The 21,446-nt window shown below is 43.3% G+C and overlaps 1 protein-coding gene across 1 annotated transcript in view; it reads left to right on the forward strand.

Annotated features, from left to right (window-relative positions):
* The window catches only part of PTGFRN (prostaglandin F2 receptor inhibitor), a 65,797-nt gene that overhangs the window by 14,614 nt on the left and 29,737 nt on the right, over positions 1 to 21,446 (forward strand). Inside the window, exons 2-4 of the mRNA XM_066206732.1 lie at positions 13,724 to 14,089; positions 14,991 to 15,410; positions 18,295 to 18,678. Of these exons, the coding sequence (XP_066062829.1) occupies positions 13,724 to 14,089; positions 14,991 to 15,410; positions 18,295 to 18,678 (1,170 nt within the window). The remainder of the gene's footprint in view (positions 1 to 13,723; positions 14,090 to 14,990; positions 15,411 to 18,294; positions 18,679 to 21,446) is intronic.

Genomic DNA, 21,446 nt, shown 5'->3' on the forward strand with positions numbered 1-21,446 from the left:
TGCCTGGGGTGCATGCAATCTGCTGTCTGTTTCACTGTAAGCTGATTATAAGTGTTAGTTACCGAGTAATTTCAGCATATCCCAAGTTTCACCCAAATATTAACAGCTACTTATTTTGTGCGTGGGTTGTCTTGTTAAATAGTGTAACCTAGAATAGTTCTGCATGGAGACTGGAGCAGAAAAGAAACAATTAAGCATTTTCCCTCTGGGTGTCTTTCAAAAATTGTATTCTCCTCCTCCTGCTATTTTAATGTCATGTTGGTTCTCTACCCGCCTTTCACTCTTGTTTCATGCTCAAAAGGATTCCCTCGCTTCTGATTTTGGAGTTACTTGAAAATTCTGTGTTCTTTCATTCCTTTTTTTTTTGTCTCTGTCCTCACTGCTGGGCCCAGCCTGGTCACCAGCCTGGGCTCCACTGCAGAGCAGCAGTGGTAAAAGGGCAGTGCCTCTAAGCTCTTACTTCCTGAGGCTGTGGAAGAGAGGGGAAGGCTGACACCAAAAAATGTATTTAGCCTCAGGTCTTGCCTCTGACAGTGGCCATGAGTGGAAGCCTAGGGAAGAGTGAACACATAATTGTCCTAGTGTATCATTTCATGATCATACGTAGCTTGGAAGCTTCCTAAGTTAGAGGTGGTACCCTCATAGAATCATAGGATGGTTTGGGTTGGAAGGGATTTTACAGATCATTGAGTTCCGACCCTCCTGCCATGGAGAAAACCACTTTCCACTGGACCAGGTTGCTCAGAGCTCCATCCAACCTGGCTTTAATGTGCTTAAGCTAGGCTAATTCCTCCAAGTATTTGCTGGCTCATGGGTGTTGCATTTGGCTACCTCTGATGTTGGTTTCTGAAATGTTCTGGGTGTTGGCACCTATTAGCTAATCTTGTTGTGTTACCTTTCCCTTTCTCTTTCATCATCTCGGGTGTTGACTGTCCAATGCGTGATGTGCCAATGACAGCAGCAAAGTATCTACTTAGGAGAGATACATTTCTTGAAAGCAGGAATAACAGGAAGCATTTTAAGATGTGTATTTAGGCGTGCTTAAATGAAAGTGGGGAGCTAAAGGCTGAACCCCAAACTTCGCTAAGGCTCCAAGTGGTACTGTGCTGCGATAGTCTTTTATTACATGTGGATTTTCTAGTATCTAATGGCATCAAATTCTCCCGAGAAGCTTAAATGTGTGTGACATTCTGCAGTGCTACCTGTTCCTGTGTGTACCAGGGAGGCTGTTCAGGATTGATTGTAGAGGCAAAAGCAGATACTGCGGCAAATGCTGCAAGTTAATCAAAGCAGATCACAGTGATAACTTGCTGGCATATAATCTAAAGGGAGAAAAGACTTTAAATTTGTGATGGGGAACATGAAAAGACGGCTGGTCTTCTTCGGCCAGGTGCTGAATTGATGAACCTTGCTATTCTGCTACTGGAGGTAACAATATGCCTGCACTGAATTCAGGGCAGGGTTTTCAGAGGTGATGGAAGGCTTGGGACTGTGAGCATGGAACTTCAGAAAGGAGGCTTGGTTCCCCAGGAGATTAATGTTCAGGCATTTCTGATAATTGAACCTGTTCATTTCTACAACTAGCTAACTTTGGCCACACAAGAGCAGTGCACTTTTTGTTGTTGTTGTTGTTGTTGTTGTTGTTGCTTACTTTATAAGTCACAAGTAGAAATGTTTGTTTTTCTACAGGATTGGGTAATTGGGAGCGAAATGTCACCCGGTGCTTGCTCAGTGCTTTGCTGGTTTCTGGATCTCTTTCGTGTTGCCCACATGCACATACCTGCCCACCTGTTCCAGAAAGTCTCTTCTTCTGTCCAGTAAAATTAACCTTCCAGGAAATTAAACAGCAGCTGCATGCAATACTGTTTCCTTTCACGTGTGAGAACAGCTTTCTAGAGGTAGCATTCAGGGCCACAGACAGCTAATTACACAGCTAATTTGCCTTCAAGCTCTTGGAGGCACTGAACGCCAGGAAATTTTTGACTCTTGCCTGCTTTTTTTGGAAATTTTGGCTGTTAAATTTGTTGAGCAGGCATAAGTGATGCTGCGAAGTGTGGGTGGATTTCAAATCCTGGCCACACATGTGTTCATGGCTTTGGCTCACATTTGTGATTTAGGGAAGAGCTTCTGTTTCCACACTGAAGTTCAAATGTGAGCAGTCCTTTCAGCATCCTTTAAGAGCACACAAGTTGCATCTTCATTATCATTTTGGTTGTCGAGGACTGAATTTCTGAGGTGAGTCTCCTGATTCTCCCAGTTTCTGCAGTTTGCTTTTTACTTGGAAGCAATCTGAGTGTGCAGTTAGTGTTCCTTGGGATGTAACTGAACCAGAAGTGTCACTCCAGGACTGCTGTGCTTCAGGTGTCTTGGATCTTTGGTACATTGTAACCCCCCCAAAGATGCCGTGTGATTTTTGGAGGCTTAGCAGCAGCTGCCCTCTGCAACCTTTTCTCTTTTTAAGACTGTGCTAGTGCCAAAGTAGACAGTTGTGCTAGTCTTAATTTTCTTCGTGATGCAGATTATTTTTTTTTTTTGCTGTTTAAATATTAGTGAAGTAAATAAGGAGGCCATCTTGATAACCTAAAACTTTATTCTGAATTTTCAGGAGTCTTAATGAAACCAGCCATATCGATTGGAAAGCTGTATGTGTGAGGCTTTTTCCTGTGTTTCCAGAACTGTCTTGTGTGGGTATTTGTCCCTTTCAAATAATGAAGACTGCTGTGGCATGCCTGTTTTCAAAGCCAGCTGTTTTGCAGACCCATCTGGGGGTAATTTTGTTTAACAGTCTGTGTGGGGGTTGCACAGAGACCTTGACTGGAATCCCTGTGTGCCTTCTAGAAGTTGTTTTATGTCCCTGACCTCTCATCTTTTTTTCTTACCCAGACCTCTTTTCTTCCCTTGCTCCCACTGAACCGCTGACCCTCTGCTTTGGAAGAGAGAAATGATTCTGTAATGGAAAATATCTCTTCCTGAAATGGGTAATTTCATGTGTCTGCTTTTTTTTTTAATGCTACAGATGAGACTACCTATCTTTTCTGGGGCAAGAGAGTCTCTCATTGTCTCTCCCATAGCAAATAATAAAAGCTCAGCAGCATCAAGTACTGTAAATACCTTGCAGTCCTGTTCTCAATTACAGAATTAGTTATGTAAATCTTGTCTTAAAGGAGGAAGAGCCCTGATGTCTCTTAAATCATACTCCGTGTGCACGCATGCGTGCAATTCCTTGTTGTCCAGGAGAAAAATACCATGCAGGCTCCACAGAGATTAACATACTAAACACTGTTGCTCTGCATGACCTGAAATTGGCTTTTGGGTGCTAATTGGATCTGTGGGCTTTGAGAGAAGGGCTTGGAAAACACTGGCCTCCAGGTTTCAGGAAGCAGTGTGGATATGGTGGCTGTGTAGGGGCCCAAGTGAAGTCCTCTGGGGGCACCAGTTGCTAGAGCACAAGTTAAATAACTACACAAGTTAGGTACTGTATTGGCTTTTGTCATCTTTGCCCAGCTGTGCATATCTTTGCATTCATCTTTTATGTAAAGGAACAGTGAGATGCAGTGAGCACTAAGCCTGGAACCAGGAATGCCTGTTATCTGTTCCTAACTGTTCCTGGTTTTTTAATTTGGTCTAGTTGGTTAATCTGTCCAAGTAGATCTGCTGCAAAAAGACCTGGTAATAGCTGTGCTACTGCACTTACCTACATGGTCCTACAAGGCACAGGCACTCATTTCCACGCCGTAACATCCGTTCTGTGTGCATCTGCTGTTGGCATTTTTAATGTGGCTGCTTGCTTGGAGATTATTTACGGTGAAGATGAGACCGTTAGAAAATTAAATTACAGGCGAAAAGGATTGCTCTAAAACACTGAGCTCCATCCCCCCACTGGCTCCTGTGGCTGCAAATCAGTTGTCAAGCGTGGAGCCAAGGTGGGCCAGTGCCATATGCTGCCTTGTTCAGCAGCTCCAGCAGCCCGGCTGCCCAGCCACCTCGTTCCATAATCTCTCACAACAGCAGATGCAGGCAGAGTGAAGCTGCCCTTCAGGATCCCAACTGGAGAGTCTGGGAGCCCAAGTGGGTGTGTTGTGTCGTTTGGCGTTGTGGCTGCTGACTCCTGTGATGGGCCTCTGCTGCTGCTTTTGCTGGAGCCACCAGGATGGCTTTGCTCATCCGGTGAAATGCTGGTTAGGAAATGAGTGCCTGTGTGTGGAGACTGGAAGTGAACCCCAAAATAATTCTTGGGGAGGTGGAGGTTAAGATTAGTAATATCTGGATTATTAAAGTATTTGGCTTTTTAAATTTCGTTTCCAAATCCCCTTTAGATTTAACTTGGCTTAAGACAGGACCTTGTCTGGTATGAGTGGGGTGTTGGGTTATATTACAGAGGAAAAATGCCACCAAATTTAAGCAGGTAAAGAACACAAAAAACCAGCAACAAAAACCTCCTGTAGCCTGTCGCCCTTTATCCCAAACACCAAATAAAAAGCTCACTTCTGAAAGCAAGGCAAAACAATCATCCAAGAAACACCCCCCCCCCCCAAAAAAAACCTCTCCAAACAGCTGTTTGTGCTTTTTCTTGCTTTGCTTTTTAGTTTTAGTATAATCGTTAATGAAAAGTAGCAGATTTTATATTGGTTTCAGCACTTCTTGTACTTGTTAGCATTTTTAAAGTGGTGTGTTTTTTTTTTTTTTTTTTGTATATTACCTAGCATTAAAGATAACTTGGAAAACAAGTGATTGCTTCATGCTAATAAAAATCAGTGCTTTCTGCTTTGGGAGGAAGAAAGGGTGATGATAATGGAAATTATTCTGGGGAGAGGAGGGAGTGTTTCAGGATTTCCTTTTTTAAGGATATATATATATATTATACAAATTACAGCTTTGTGAAACACGTGGATATTGCTATTCGTGCATTTTTAAAGAAGTCTTTTTTACACAAATGCTTTTTCTTAGCTTTCTAGCCTTATCAGCTCTGCTATGTGCTATGTCCTGTTTAAAGACATGCTGGTAAAAAAAAGTAGTAGCTTATGGAGTTTTAATGTGATCTTTCTAGGATTTAGATTTTTTTTGTCTTGGATTTTCACTCAATGTATGATTTTTAGTTAATGTAGATGCAGATTTAGAAATTATCTATTCCGATTGTTTACTCCAGTTAAATCCTCCAAAAGTTCAGTTTAATCCAACTGGTGTGCTGCGTTCCACACAGAGCAAAGAAAATGGTCTCTGCCCAGAGGAAATTGCAGTATAGAACAAATGGATTTGGACTGCTCTGCTCAGTTCCAACTGCTTTGGGAAAGATTTAAGATAAGAGATAAGTGCAAGTTAATGATGTTGCAGAACAGCACTGATTTTAATTCTGTATTTTCCAGTTTGGGGACTTTTAAAAAGTACTGCTCTTGCTCAAGTTGGCATTAGTAGTAGGTATTTGTTAACCGGTGTCCTTTCTTCCCACAAAAGGAAATGTGAAGATACTGTAGATGCAGCATTTCTGGAAATATTTGCAGCCTGCTTTCCAACTATGCTCTTAAGCTTGACTTGTGGGCTTTACTGCTTTGTCAACTGTTTTCTTTAGAATGTAACATACTGAACTTCTCCTCTGCAACACAAATTGCTTCTGAGGAAGAACAACAGAAAATCACCTGTCTTGTGTGGCAGTCTAAGTACCACTTCCAGAATCCCTGGACTTTTTGGGTCAGATGTCACCAGGTAACCTGAATGGGCTGCTCTGTCAGAGTAGGGTAAAAAAGGAGATCTGTGAGACAATTTGGAGGACAGTAAATGAAGGCCATTAGCAGGGGCAGGTTTGTCAGGTGAGACCCAGGAAGACTTGTCATGTTCATTCCTGCATTTCATGCGTTTTTTTTCCCCATCCCCTATCTTTTTTGCTCCCAGATGCATTTTAGAGACTTGTGAAAAGCAGTTCTTAGACACAGCCTTTTATCTTTAACTGTCAGTCAGTGATAGGGAAAGGGAATAGAGATTACGTGTGATGGAATTGTTTGACATCCAGGGAATCTAAAACATGATCTTTAGTATTATCCTTGCCTGCTAGGTGTGGTGGTTTTTATTTTTTTATTTTATTTTATTTTAAGTTTTGTTTGGACCAGTGGTGCCACAGTTCTCTGCCTCCCAAGAGCTGCTCTGTTTTACAAGGTAGCCTCCTGTTTTGCATAGTGGGGAAAGGTTTGTATGACTTCTCCTTTCCCTCCTGCCATATGCCTTGGTCTACCTTCCAGTAGCAAACCTCTCCCCATGACCAGGAATCAGTGGTGTACAGTGGGATCTGTGCTGTCAGCAGCCACTGATTGTGTTTTAAACACTACCAGCACCTGGTTTCTGCCTTACAGCTTCCACTGCAGTTTACTGGTCTCTTCTATTTGTACTGTGGTATGAATAATCCACAGAAGCACCTCCAGAAAATTCCTGTAGTTGGTTTTTGGCACAGGCTTGAAATGGGTGATGTGCCAGGGTAAGAGATGCCAGTCAGCTTGTCTTCAGACTAGAGGAGCTGTACAGGTGACCAGTGCTTCATTCCCAAAAGCCTAAGACATGGCAGTAGGGGCAGTGCTGCCTGTTGCAGAGAGACAGAAGGTGGCTTTCATTTTTGTGAGATGGTTCAGTGGCGTTTTTCCAAACTGAATCTTTTTGGGCAGTGATCAGATGAATTGCTGAATATCTGCAGTGATATAGTGTTTTTTGTATGGTGAAGTATTGTTCTCTTATTGTCCCTGTCTTTTTAGACAATAAGAACATCTGACTGCTGTCAGGGCTGGAACTCCTTTCCTATGGAGAAAGGCTGAGAGAATTGGGGGTGTTGAGTCTGGAGAAGAGAAGACTCTAGGGAGATCATATTGTGGCCTTTCAGTCCTTAAAGACGGCTTGTAAGAAAGATGGAGAGAGACATTTGATCAAGGCATGTAATGACAGGACAAGGGGAAATGGCTTTAAACTGAAAGAGGGCAGGTTTTGATTGGACATTTAGAAGAAATTCTTTATGGTGAGAGTGGAAAGACACTGGAGCAGGCTGCCCAGAAAAGCTGTGGATGCCCCCTTATTTGAAGTGTTCAAGGTCAGGTTGGCTGAAACTTCTAGCACCTTGGTCTTGTGCAAGATGTCTCTGCCCATGACAGGGTGTTGGAACTAGATGGTCTTTTGAAAGTCCATTCTGCCCCAAAACATTCTGTGGTTCTGTGATAACTGAGAACTGTGCCCTAGTGAAAGCCTTCTGGTTTGTTCAGGTGCTTTTGTAATCCTGTGGCATGGTGGTAGTGGGTGAGGGGATGAGTGGTGGAGAAAAGCAGGTTGTTCCTGTGCTGCAAAATTAACATTCACATGCTTTCACGTGGATGTTAATCCACATGGTATAGGTGGAGTTCAGCTGGGAAGGTACTTGCTTTTTCACCCTGTGCTGGAGATGTGGTTTTTCTGAGATCTCAGATGGTATGGAGATAAGAACAATCCAGCAGCCTTGCAGTTTGATAGCTTTTCTGAGGCTCCACTTAAGATGCAGTATGCGTTTCTTCATCCTGATAGAGATAATGGGTTTTAAGCAATTACACCCAGGCTAATTCCTTTTGATAAGAGCTCTACATTATCTAAAAAAAGAATCCTAGCCGCCTGGGAAAGAACAATGTAAATGTCTCTCTCACGGACTCTTTCATTTGCTCTTCTCTGATATCTTCAGATGATAGGCTGCAGATCTTTCAAGCCATAAAAATCTGTCAGATTTTTTTTAGGTAAGGGAGTTTTGCAGTCATAGAGGTGTAACTGGACTGTTTTCTTGCAAGGTATGGAGGGAGCCCCGTGTGTCTCAGATGATCCCAGGCTACTGTGGTGATTACAGCTTTGACATAAAGAGTCAATTTTGGTCTCTTTTAAAGGAGCCCCTTGTTTCTTCCCTATGCAGGCTGGCTGGTTGTAAAGTCTATGTTGCTTCTGCTGATTAAGGCAACCTGAATTTTGTAATTTGGAAAGAATAGGAATAGCCTACCACTTAATTTAGCATACATCCCAATCCCTGCTGTGTGTTTGTCTGCACTGCAAAGAAGGGTATGATGGTGTCATGTGTTTTAAGCAGGAATGGTAAGGGATCTCACTTACTTAGTTTTGTTTTTTCCTTCTCCTTTTGAGACTAATATGGAAATTTTGATAGTTAGCTGCCTTTCTGATACTTCAAGAACTTCCCTTTTCTGCTTAATCTCTGACTTTTCCTCTCAGACTACACGGTGTAGCGTAGAAAATTTAATTGGCTGCATTTAAAAAGTGGAGGAAATACCAAACAAAAATGTTTGTTTAAATGCGCCTCTTCTAGGAAAATCATGTTATTTATATATTAAAAAAAATAATTGCTGTAACAGTATTGACAGGTTTTCAAACACTGTAGGCGTGTTTGGTATAACTGGTTCATTCTCTCCCAGATAGTCACTGATGACATTCTTGATATGTAGCTGCCTGATTATAATTGAAGCTGGGAGGAGAGGCAAGGGGAAAAGGGGCAGATTGGAGATAAGGATTATAACCTCCTGTGTTGATATGCTTTGGCTCTCCTTCCTAGGAAGAGAGCCTGTGAATGTGTGGCATGCTGCCTGTCCCTTCACCTGTCTGCTTGCTAGGGAAAGTTGCTGAATGCTTCCCATCAGGAGCCTCATAAATTCTTTTTTGAAAGAGGAGGAAGAGTTATTTGAGTGGATGTGACTCTGGTGGGCTAAGCAAAAAAAGACAAAAATAATTTTTTTTCTTCAGTTTGGAAAATATCTTGATGCATCACAAACAGTGTAGTTAAGCAGTCCAGTACAGAAGTGAGAGGTTTGGGATTTTGCTAGAAATAGCTGTAATGGTAGGGGATCCATTGCTCACCCTCTGGTGTGGCACAAGAAGGGTTGCCCCTCTTCAGCCCACTCCCACGGTGCTGCAGCAAGTGTTGCTTCAAGTGGAATTAAATGGAGGAGTTCAGGGAGGGAGGATCGTTACCACCATTTGCAAAGTTGGGTGCAGTTTTTTTTTTTTTCCTGTCATAAACTGTTGTGAATTTGAAAGGGCTGCTGGGTATTTCCTCCTCAGACATGGTAATGTTTAGTTGGCAAATGAAACAACCTTTTGTTCGGAAAGCTCTTTTGAGATGAAAGGCGTCAGCAAAGTTGTCGCTGTGTCTCCTGTGACTGCCTCGGTTGAGGAGCTGGACTGTGTGTTCTAAGTCTTTCTGATGCAGAGGCTCGAGTGCTTAGTCTGAGCCAATTTACTCATTCGTTAGCTCTTACTTTTTTGACTTTAATTGGCTTCCTACTGCATGTCAGATTGCATTTTCCTTTGGCTGGCGGATGTGGAGACGACCTCCTTCTCTGGGCTGCTACAAGAACATGTTTTCTTATTAGACAGAGCTGTCTAATGCAGGCTGGAGGAAGCACCTTGTGAAGGAGAGTGCTGAAGCACAAGTGTGTTCTTTGCAACAATGATACCTTCTCAGCCTTGTGGAAGACTCCACAGGTTACTTTTCATCTTGTTCTTTTTGTAAGTGATACATAGATGCAAAATGTATATGAAAATGAAGCTCCTAGAAGACTTTCCACATGTCCCTAATGCAAGGGGAAATCCTTAACCAGCCCCTTCCTTGAGGAGTTCTGTAGCTTGTTGAGAGTTTAAACAGACTACCTGTTCTGTAGGTCCTGCACAATTTTCCTGCCTTGTTTTCTTGGTTATCCTCAAAATGACATGTTGCTATTTAATGTGCCTGGATTGACTTCACAACCCATCTACTCAATCATCTGCTTTCCTTGTTCTTCTTTTTGGAAGGATTTAATTTAATGCCAGCAGTGCGATGGTGCATCTGGGTGGTGGGACAAATTTATAAACCATTGCTAGGGAAAAAATACTAGCCTAAAGCTGCCTTGGCTATGTCTGAGCTGTCTTGCCCCTGTCTTACTAATATGGTAGACCCCAGTGTATTTTTATTCTACCTTGAGCCACGCTTTGTCCATGTTTCTGGTGGAGTATTTCATGCATTCCCATGGGAGAATCCTCTAATCGAGTGCTTGACAAATAGCCACTAGGGCTCTGTGGTTGTCTTACATTTGTGTGTTTCTGGCCCAGCCCTGGAAAAGGACCAGTGTTGCCTGGTAGTGCTGTCACCTGTTTCATGAACCCAAAGAATGTGTCCCATGCCTTGTGTTTGTGTGCTGACCTCCTTACAGGGGCTCCATTACCTTTTGTTTTTGGAAATAGTTCCTTGCAATTTCCTCTGGTGGTCTGGTAACTCAATAAAAATAAAGTTTTGTATTTAGGCGGTCAGCCTTGTCCTTAGGCAAATTTGATGTTCAACACTAACTCAGATCCAGTTATTGAGTTCTTACTAAATACACATCTTTGGTGGGATCAGTGATACTGAGAAATACGGAATTGTCAAAGTTCTGTTGTCTTCTGTCCCTAGTGTATGCATTGTTTTGTCCTCTTCCATCTGTTTCTATAGTTAAATGGGATTCAGATGAATTCATTAAGAACTTGTCACCTTATATTAACAGTGAATTATATTGGGTGTCATGAAAAAGAAATGTTTCCAACAAATTTGCATAGTTTTAAGCTCTTGTATCATGATTGCTCTGGGAAGGTGAGGGGGTGTATGCAAGTAACACAGGGCTCTGTAAGAATAAAATATTTGCAAAAGCTCTTCACTTATCTGCCAGAATAATATGGAGCTCACCTTTTGCCAGGATCGGTGTCTGTAGCACTGTGTCTGTAGCTACTTCTGCCACAGTTACATGAAATGTTAATTCCGAATGCACAGCAAAGAACATAACACCTTGTTTAGTCTCTGGGGATAGCCTTGCTGCAGGACCAAAGGCAGAACCTTGAATTCACAGCCTGCTGGGTCACTTAGAAATGCAGCTTACCCTTGGAGTGACCACCCTGTGCACACTCCTCCTCACCTGTGGGGAGGGCAGAGCAGCTGCTCTGCAGGAAGTTCTCATTCTCATGTTTGGTGATGTTGCCTCTGTTCCTGCCTTACGACAATCCTGATTTATCTTAGCAATAAGAAATGTTATTGTTTGGAAAGTAGAAAATTCTCTTACACCTCATCCCTCTTCTCTCCTGCAGTCTGTTCCACTGCCTTACTTCCAGCCCTGGGTTAAGCAGGAATTGCTTGTGGGATTGTGCTGTGGGGAAGGGGATAGTCATGGCTTTACAGATCTGGTGAGGACTCCCTGTGCTCCTGTCTTTCCCTTTGGTTTGCCTTTTGGTAGGAAGGTGCTAATCACCCCCTACCTTCATTTAGTGTCAAAGGGTCTTTAGTGACCTTGGAAGAAGAGGAACTGAGCTGTCGGTGCTAATCTCAAGCACAAATGTGCAGCTCTTGCCACATTAGTCATGCCTTTGTCACCTCTAGATTGGATTAGTGCAGTGCACGGTATGTGGGTCTACAGCTGAAGACACGTGCAGAACAGTGTTGTCTGCTTGTTTTAGTGTCACCAGAGAGTATTTTCTGGAGAGATGTCAGTGTTTGCAGAGTGCCCTCAGTCAGGATCCTGAGCTGACTTCTCACAGTGGTTTGCTGGAAGCTGGTTTGACTGTCAGGCTTTAAAGCTTACCTGCTGCTGTTACTGCTTTCTGTAAGAGGATAAATTGAAGGATTGAATGCAACTTAAGACTTCGTGAGGAAGTGTATCAGAGCCCTGTAGCTTGCTTTATTTTTTGTTGATTGTTTTGCTGTGTGGATGATTTTGTGATTTTTAGTGTGGTGCTTGGATTAGGAGATGTGTCCTTGAAGACGTCTGTCTGTGGAGCAATACGTTGTCAGTGGAGGTTTTCCTCTCCAATGCACATGTGAATGGTGCAACAAAGTCCAGCTTCCTTATTAGGACTAGTCAATCACTTGATCAGGTATATAATAACAGTCTTCTGGGAGGGATAGAAGGGGTAGGAGATTAACCCCAGTCTGCATTACAAATAAGTTTAATGAAGTACTAATGTTGAATACAGAAGGTCATGGCAGTGAGGAAATTGGACTATCATGACTGAGCCTGTACACGTGAACAGCCTGCAAAGTAAAGAGCATGGTAGGAGTTCTGAACTGGGGACGTAAAGGCACTGTCAGCCCTTGGTTCAACTGCTTGCTGAACTGTAGCTGCAAATAAAATTATGCTTTTTCTCTTGCAGTTATGTTCAGTGTGTACAGCTGCTTGTCTAGTTTTTAAATGCCCACAGAAATCTTATTCTTTAACACATCCTTCTCCACACTGCTCTGGAGGGGAAAAGCTGTGCTTCATAGTAGGTTCCCCCATGGGGAGTTTCTGTTCACAAGGCTCTTCTGCCCACACTTGGACACCCATTGGCATGATAGGCCTAAGCCAGCAAGTGGAGTTCTAATCTACAGCAAGATGTGCAGCGATAGAAGGGAAAGGCTCAGCAAATATATTGGTGTTCATGTCACTAGCTGGTGGCTTTCCCAATGGACTTGGTGAATTGTAGCAGATGTGGGATGCTGTACTTTGTGTGTTGGGGGATTGTTTGTTTAAATTTGTCTTTTCCTCTGTGGTATCTCAGAGCAGTTGTTTGGTCCAATTGCTTTTGGTGTTGTTAGATGTCTGCTTGTTTGTATGAAGATTTGTCTTTCAGTGTTCTGGCTTCTGTTCTACCTGGCTGCTAAAATATTTTGCTATGGGTGTGGAGGTGGTGGGATGCAGCAAGCTGTTCTTGTTTGGAGGCTGAGTTTAGGTAGTACTCATCTCTTGAGAGATTTCTCTGGTTGGAACTATGAATCAAAGCTGTTTGCTCTTTGGAGAAGTAAGGACCTGCCAAAATCCATATGCAGCTGCCGGGGTTATTCTCTGGACTACAGAGCCAAATCAGAGGAGTCTCTTGCTGTGTCTTTGCCAGGTCCTCTGGCTTGTTTAAGTGGTTCACACTTCTGCCTGGAGCACAGCATACTGCTTTGCCAGCCTTCTGCAGAAAACTGCTGCTGTCCTTTCCTTCTGGTGAGACCAGAAAACACGGTCTGAGCACTGTGTGTTCCTCTGCTTTGGAGGGAGCCTGCTCTGCTCATGCTCCCAGGTTCTGGGCCTTGACCAAAGAGGAAACTTGTGGATGCAGAAATCCACTCAAGCAAACTGTGTCCTTTATAATCAGTTCTTCCTTTTAAATCAATTTGGAGGGCAAGGAATCTCACCTTTGCGAGAGAAGCCCTGACCCTTCAGGGCAGCTGTGACTGTACTCATTCTTGGAGACAGTCAACTTAAAATTCTCATGGTCCTCAATCTAGGGGAGAATTAATTTCCTACTTCAGACTCTCTAATGGTATCACCAGAAGTCTTATAAAAATTCCTGATTAGATTATGCCCTCATTGTAGTAATGAAAACCACTTATTAATGTTGTTTATACGTCTTACGTAGCACTTGCCTTGTAGTTGAGAAACTGCTATCCATTGGATCTATGGTTAATTATCTTCTTTTTTTTTTCTGTTTACAATTTTCTCTCTGTTAGTATTTTGTGACCTCATGTGGTATTAAATAAGCAGTGAAAAACGATTGCCCACACTAAAAATGGTGTGTTTAGAGGCTCCCACTCCAGTGAAATTTAAATGTTAATGGGCAGTATTGCTCTTACTAGTTTCTGCTTTCTGCAGAGTGGGATGACCAACCTGGGCATATTTAATTTTTGGTTGTTGTGTTTTTTTTTTTTTTTTTTTTTCTGGTTGAAGCTTATCCTTGACTGTGTGTTATTCTTTATTCTCCTGCCCAGCTTTCTGCAGAGGGCGCATTGTGAGAGTGCCCAAGGGTCCCCTCATCCGAGTGGTGGGCACGGAGGTGGCGATCCCCTGCAGCGTGAGTGACTATGACGGGCCCAGTGAACAGAACTTTGACTGGGAGTTCTCCCGGGAGGCTGACTTCGTGCGGATAGTGAGTACCTGGGATTCTACCTTCACCTCTGAGGAGTACCAAAAACGCGTGGGCCGCGGGGATATCAAACTGAGACGGAGCAGCAACGATGCTGTGGAACTTGTGATTAGGAACATCCAGCCAGCTGACCAAGGGAGATACAAATGTTCCACGCCCAGCACTGATGCCACCGTTCAGGGAAATTATGATGCAGAGGTCCAAGTGAAAGGTATTTCTGAAGAGTGAGGTGTGCTTTAAATTTGTTTTTGATATTGATTACCCTTAAGAATGTTGACCTTTCTGTTGTTTATGATCATTGTGATTTTTGGTTTTCTTTCTTCTTCTTTGTATTCCTCTTTAATTCTCCTAAAGCCAGAATTTAAAATTGGGAAATATGATAGCAAAAGGCAAGTGAGGGGAAGAAATGAAGAGAGGCTGTTTACTATAAACACCACTTTTCTTTTTTTCTGTCTAGTAAATGTGTAAATAAAACACTAAGTGATGAGTATTCTGAAGATGTCTGCAAATATTTCATGTCCCTAAGGCTCTGGGTAGAGAAGCTAAGTTCAGGTAAAAAACATGGGCTGTCTTCTCTCTCAGTTTTAGTGTCATTTAGGGATCTTTCTGTATGAAGGAGGTAATCTTCCTTTTCTCCTTTAGCATTTTGATACTACAGTCTTGTTCTAGCTTTGCTCTATCGCTTAGCATTTTTCAGCATTAAGTTCGGACAGTATTTCTTTTCCTGTGTCTTATCTTTTACTCACATGAATATCAAGATTAGTTTTGTATGGGAATAGTCAAAATGATAACATTTGGATGAGAAACTCAAGTGAATGGAAGGATAAATGAATTCTTGTCTTGCAAAGTGAGTGGAAGGATAAATGAATTCGTTTCTTGGCTTGTTTAAAGCAGAGCTCTTCCTTTAGTGCTTTTTCAGCTGAATTTTCTTCTTCCTGGAATATATTTATGTGTGGAAGAAGGAATGATTGGCAAGGTGTTGCTCTGTGGTGGTTTTATTGCCTCACATCTGAACAGCTCACTGTGGGTGTTCTCTTCTCGATTCTGTTTTATGATGCTTGTATCTTTTGATTTTTTTTGTTGTCGTTGTTGTTGTTTTTTTCCTCTAATAGTGATTTCCGATGGCTTGTCCGTGAGCGGTTCCAAAGCTCGTTCCTCGACGTCCCTCCGGCTGTCTGAGGGCGACTCCTTCAAGCTGCGCTGCTCAGCCATCACCACCTCCCCGGAGCACACCCACCTGCACGTCACCTGGCAGGTCAAGAGCGGATCCTCTTGGCGGGACATCCTCTCCTTGACTCATGAGGGCAAGTTCCAGCCGGGCCCCGGCTACGAGGAGCGCTACCGCAGCGGGGACATCCGCCTGGACACGGGGGCCAACGACACGTACCGCCTGTCCGTGTCCCAGGCTTCCTCCGCGGATGGCGGGGCCTACAGGTGCCTCGTGAGCGAGTGGGTGAGAGGGGCGGATGGCTCCTGGCAGAAGATCCAGGAGAAGAGCGTGGAGATCGCCACGGTGTCAATCCAGAGGACCGGTGAGTGTTCCTGGTGGGATGCAGTTGCAGCGCTGGGCTGTGTCCGGACTCTGTTGCTTTGGGGTCAGCTGAAGGAAGTGATGAGGGTGCATCCAGCAGAACCTGGAGTGCTGTTTGGGTGGCTGGCCTGTTTACATCCATGATTTAATTTTCCTAGCTTTATTTTGGAGAAAACGCGGGTTGATGGCATGGAAGGTTTGCCTGGAACCTCTTAGATGCCTAGACCCAGAATTTATCTGCTCCTTTGTTCGCTTCAGAGTGCTCGTGGTTTTTTATATTTCCAAAATAAACTTTGTATTTAACACCTGGTCGCCCAAAGCCTTCCCTCTGCTCTCTTATTAAAACAGGGTTCTGTAGCACTAAACAGCTGCACTTCTCCTGTGAAAGTGGCTTGTGATTCAGTGATAGATGTGAAGCTTTTCTGTATGCTGTTTATTAAAATAGCATGGAAAGATCAAGAGAAAGGAGGAAGGCAGTGATAATTCAACAGGGCAAATTACCCAATGATTTTTATCACTGATCTGATTGCTCTGCTGTGTTGGCAGGGGTCTAGGACAGCAATGGTTCTGTTAGACACATCATTGCATGCTTGGCTAAGGAGACAAAAATACATGCAGTGCTATGCTGAGGGTATCCAGATATCCCTGCCCATACAGATTTAGGACTAGATGCACTAAGCACTTGATTGCATTAGCATTATCACTGCTGGTTGGAGGAGGGAGGGCGGGGGTGATGCACCTTATCACTCAATAGGTGGAAAAACAGGCAGTGATGGTCCTTCAGAAATATGAGATTATCACGGTATTTCAGAACTGTTCAGACAGGAAGGGTATCTTTTAATTTTTGTAATCCCTTAATCACTGTAAGGAGAATCCAAAAGTCTGTGTTTTTTTAAATTGGCTCATTTGGATGTAGTTTTAGTGTCTTGGTGGTACTTAGCGTGTGAATTTTGACAGGATCAATCTGCCCCCTCTTTTTCAGGGTGTCTGTTGCACAGCAAAGCTTGCAGGGGCTCTCTGCTGACACAGGACTTACCTAATTAAGGCCTGTAATTCTGGATTTTGTCACACCTTTGCAATGTGTGGTTTAAGTAGGTGGGTTTTAATCAGTGGCTGAAAATAGCACGAGGCTGGCCAAGACCAGTAGTGGTACAGTTTTTTGATGTGGTTTGGGTGTGTGGTTTGTTTGTTGTGGAGGTTTTTTGTTTGTTTTCCTTTGGGTTTTTTTTTGCCTTCATTTTAAGCTCAGTCATTAGCAGTACTGGCACTTTGTCAGGGGCATGAAGGCTTTTTTGAAGTTATGCTAAAGGGGATAGGTTATACTTCAGCAAAATGCTGTATACACATCCTGTAGAAGGACTTGAAGAGCATCTTGTGCTGACATCTGAAATCTCTGCACTTGCATGCTAAAAGAACTTGAGATGTAAATGGTTATATGCCTATGGGTAAACTCTCTCCAGGTCCCTCTATGTGCATATATTGCCAGATTGTGAATGCCCATCACTTTCATGAAGACAGAAATGCTGCTTGGAGAATTGCTGCTCTTAACCTTGCAGATGAGTCTTATTTTGTATTCTGGTATTAGTCTGTTAAATTAGCTAGGCTTTCCTGCTGATTCCAATCCCATGATAAGACAGCGAGGCAAGTCCCGGTGAGAGATTCATCTGGACTTGGTTTCAGCACTCAGGTGGGGCCTGCTGTCCTCTGTACAGTTTGACTGCTCGGTGTTATCAGGTGGTGAGGGGTGAGGATGAGCATTGCTTGGTTTTATTGGCAATAGTTCTGACTACTCAGTTTGGCTCTAGCCTTCATGTGTTGTGTCTCATTCCAGATGATAGTCCGAGGAAGTTTATGCAGATGGGGAATTATGATGTAGTAGAACATGGTTTTACACAGAAGACACTAATCTCAGCAGAGACACGGGTGCTGGTTTAAAGCAGGTATCTCTGTTCTTGCTCGTGCTGAGAAGAGCCACTGCTGTAGCAGCCCTGTCCACTGGCCTCAGTGGAGACTTTAAGAGCAACTACGTTAGACACTGTGAGAATGGTGCTGCACTGAGACCCAGATCTAATCTTCAGGCAGTGTAGAGCAAGTGAGGACAGGTGTGACACTGTGATTCCATGGTTTTCTTCGAATATTCTGTATCTGGTCCTGTTTGAATGCTGCCTGTGACCATATGTGATATGTACATTAAAAATATTCACTGGCCAGTGGTTGCTAAGTGTGTTTGGAGTGGCTGTTGGTGTGGCTTTGAAGTCCCCAGTGTGTGTTGTTCTGAGCAGTAAGTGGAGAGATCAGCAGTATAGGGAGTTACTGCTGTCTTCTCTTGGCTTCCATTTCATGCTTTTGCAGCACACCTGAGGTCAGTCAGGACTCCAATGTGTGGCTATGGCTGCTTCTCATCTAAAACTGCTCTGTTCGAGGAGCTCAAAAATGTCAACAGGAACCATGTTGAGTTCCAATGTAGTTCCAGTTTCTGTAGATGCTTGGTCTTCTAAGGCATAGTCCCCAAACACTTTGACCCTCCTGTGAGACTGAAAAATCCTGTACACATTTTCCTGCTATGCAAAGGTGATGTGCAGACTGTGGATGAGACAAAGCCTTCATGGACCAGTTGCTGTTGGGTTATAAAAATGCTGTTCTCCCTCCCTTTCTCCCCTCTGCCCTCATCACACATCCCTTGCTTGACTGATAATGTGTATGCCCTTGTAATAGATCACTCGGCTCAATATCCAACAGGCATTTGAAGGTTGGGCTACTGAGCCTTTTCAGAAGCTCCTGTTATAGAATGTGAAATTCTGGGTAACTTAGAGTGAGCTATGTCTATTAGAAGTAACAGATAAAAAATATTTTTTCGTTTGAATTTTTGTGTCTCTCTTTCCAAGCTCTAGATGTGGTCATCTCAACCAGCAATGTGTCTGTGACCGAAAGAGACTCCCTGGATCTTACATGCAACATCACAACAGACAGAAGTGGTATTTTCCAAGCAGAGGTGATGTGGTATTTTTCCACATCACCTGATGACACCTTGTCAGATGCTCAGCTCTTGCTGAGCATGGACCACGATTCTGTTGTCAGCGATTCAACTCAGATCAGCCTCAGCCATGTGGACAGGAACTCCTATCGCCTCTTGGTGCGTGATGTGGACGTGGAGGACTCTGGCTACTACTTCTGTGAAGCTGCTATCTGGGTACCACTGCACAATGGGAGCTGGCATAAGGTGGTGGAGAGGACCTCTGCACCAGTCAGTGTGGTGGTGACAGCACTAGGTGAGTGATTGTCCTGTCAGACTTCATGGGTAATGTATCCCTCAATCCTTGGCCCCGTCAGGAAAGGGAGAGGACCTTGCAGAATATCTCCTGCACAAATGTTTCTCTTGTTTGCATCTGTTGTCTAATATGTAGGGGTCTCTCTCTCTCACATATATTATATCCTTAGAAGTAAAGTTACCTGGGAGAAGTACTAAAAATGAAACTCCAGTAAAACTTCTTAAAAGGCCTATTGTTTTACAGATAGGTCTAGATATGTCAGCCTACCCAATCTGTTCTCTAGTTTATTCTTGGGGAGATAATAGCTTTAATTTAGAGGCAGTGAAACTCAGGATGTTGTTGCAGAATGGTGTAGGTAAGGTATCTGCACCTGCTAAAATTTGCAAGGTATTGGTGATACTGGAAGCCTGAATGAAGCTGGATGTGAACTGGCAGAGCTGTAGTGCTTGGTGCCTGTTCCCAGCTCTGACTGGATGCAAGCATCCAGGCCCAAACCCCTTCAATGTACCCTTTCAGATCCTCTTGTCATGAGAAACTGGTGGTACTGCCCAGTTACAAAGGCAGAGCTCCTCCAACATGAAAGTGCTGAATGAGGCCAGCATATAGAGAGCCTGTTTTTCAGCAATAAAAGGCTGTGCCATAAGGTTAAATCCCATCAACAATGACTTTAAATGTTGCGTTTTAGCATTGTGCAGAGCAGTTGAGCCGTGGCCGTCTCCAAGTACACTTGTAATGTGTACTAGAAGTGCACAAGTGATTAATGTCTTCATTTCCTGTCCTCATTCAGCCATTCACATTGTACATTTAACTTGTGAGTGTTCCCTCCTTCCCCAGCTTGTGTGTGTGTGTGCAGTCATGCACGTGTGTTCATGTGTGTGCGGATGCACTTGTGTGCTCGTGTGCTCTGTTGTCGTGCCTGTAACTGCAGGACTACTCTTTACTCTTTGCATTCCAATGTAGCATTATTTGGGAACAGGAGAAAATAAAATCTGCTTTTCAGCAGATGCAGATGCTTGGTTGCTAGGGAGAGGGAAAGCAGAATAAATTTTTGGCGTTTGAGGTTTTCAACTGCATCCAGAATTCACCAACTCCTCCTCCTTAATGGAAGTTAAGAGCTCCTGGAGTATTAAGTCATTGAATTGTCAGTGAGGCTGTTCTTTGACAGCTGACAGAGTGGAGGAATGAGGTTTAACCAGCCAGCCTTTTATTCTTGCTAAATCCTCTATTTGAGTGTCTGTCAGGGTGAAGCGCCTGTCTGGAGTGGTGCTATCAAAGAGAAAACTCTCTTCTTAGGGTCCTTCCCCTGCCCACAAATAAAACAAACCTCAAGCGATTTTCTAAGAACTTGGGATTCTCGCAGCTTTTTCCTTCTTGTGTCCCTGTCTCGAGAAGCGCATCTGCTTTCTTTGTTGCTGTGAAAATATTAGTTGGTCTTGAATGCCTTCTTTTTGAGGGGAAGGGGAGGCAAAGGGGGAATGATAAGAGAGTCGTGGAGTGTGAGCAGTACATTGTGAGGCCCTGGAGTAAACTAGTCTTGTGAATGAGAAAGGAAGAGCAGTGTGGCTGTAGGATCTAAGGGGCCTTACACCAAAAGTGGGGTTTGGCCATTGTTAATAACCTGTGCTTTAGTTGTAGCAAAATGCTGTGCATTTTCTTATTATTTTGCCTTACTTCCCCTGAAAATGTGCAGAAATCTCCACATGCTCACTGGTAGTAGGTACCACAGGCTTTGTAAGCAGTGCTTTTATGATTTTATGTTGCTTAATGTGACAGAAACTCACCATCAGTATTACCAGATTCTCTGGGGTCTGGTGTGTATTGATGCCCTTGTTCTTGCAAATGCAAGGACACTGGTGAGAGATCTTTTCTGCTGGCTGACATAGCAGCAGCCCAGCTTGTTTGCTACAATTGTTTTTATCCTTTGCATCTCAAGTCCAAAAGTGCATATGCACACAGAGTTTCCACAGCAGTTCTATTAAGATGCTTTATTATCTTGGCTCGTTGGTGAGCTAAGCCTAAGTTTTAGCCTTGGATTGCCGTCTTTGTCCCAATTATAGCTTCAGTTAATTGTTTCTAGCAGGGCAAAACGCCAAGTAAAACATAAAACAGGAAATAAATACAGAGTGCTGAATACAGTTAGGCTGTAAAAGCCGTGTGATGAGTATTGGCCAAACAGTTGGGAAGCTGGTCATTTTTCTGAATTATAGTAGGCAGCAAGACAAAAATATTCTAATACTAGTAAATAAATATGTATTTCCTTTGTGGTGTGAGGTTGTTGCTGTAATCTTTTTCCTTTACTATCTCTGTAGTCTGAGAGAAAATAGTCATGCGGCTCTCTTATCGCTTTTAGGCTTTGGGCAGCCAGCTATTTCAGATTTAAATACAACAGCCCCATTCTTAACCCATGCAACTCAGGCACTGATTTTCCACCATAAGGTGTTCCAGCCTCACAGCTGTGCAGCACATACTTCTCTGTTCAGACTGTGAAGCTTTTTCTGATCTACACATCTTCCACTCTTATCCTTGAAATAAAGAAATACTTAGTATTTATTGACCTAGGTAGAATTTAAACTGCTGACCACTGAAATTTACTGTGTTCAGCTCTTCGTGCTGCCTGTGGCCGGTGCCCGTTGTGTTCCCTGTCTCCTGGCTTGGGTGTCTGGGTGGGTGAAGTGTTTGCCTTTTAAAGGGCTGTTTTTTACCATTATTAAACTGTTGTAGAGACACAATGGGATGGTTAAGTGTGGAAAGGAAGGTATTTCAAGATG

The sequence above is a fragment of the Chamaea fasciata genome, unplaced genomic scaffold (assembly GCF_029207755.1).
Source record: "Chamaea fasciata isolate MVZ Bird 193981 ecotype frontalis unplaced genomic scaffold, bChaFas1.0.hap1 SCAF_2, whole genome shotgun sequence".
NCBI classification, from domain to species: domain Eukaryota; kingdom Metazoa; phylum Chordata; class Aves; order Passeriformes; family Sylviidae; genus Chamaea; species Chamaea fasciata.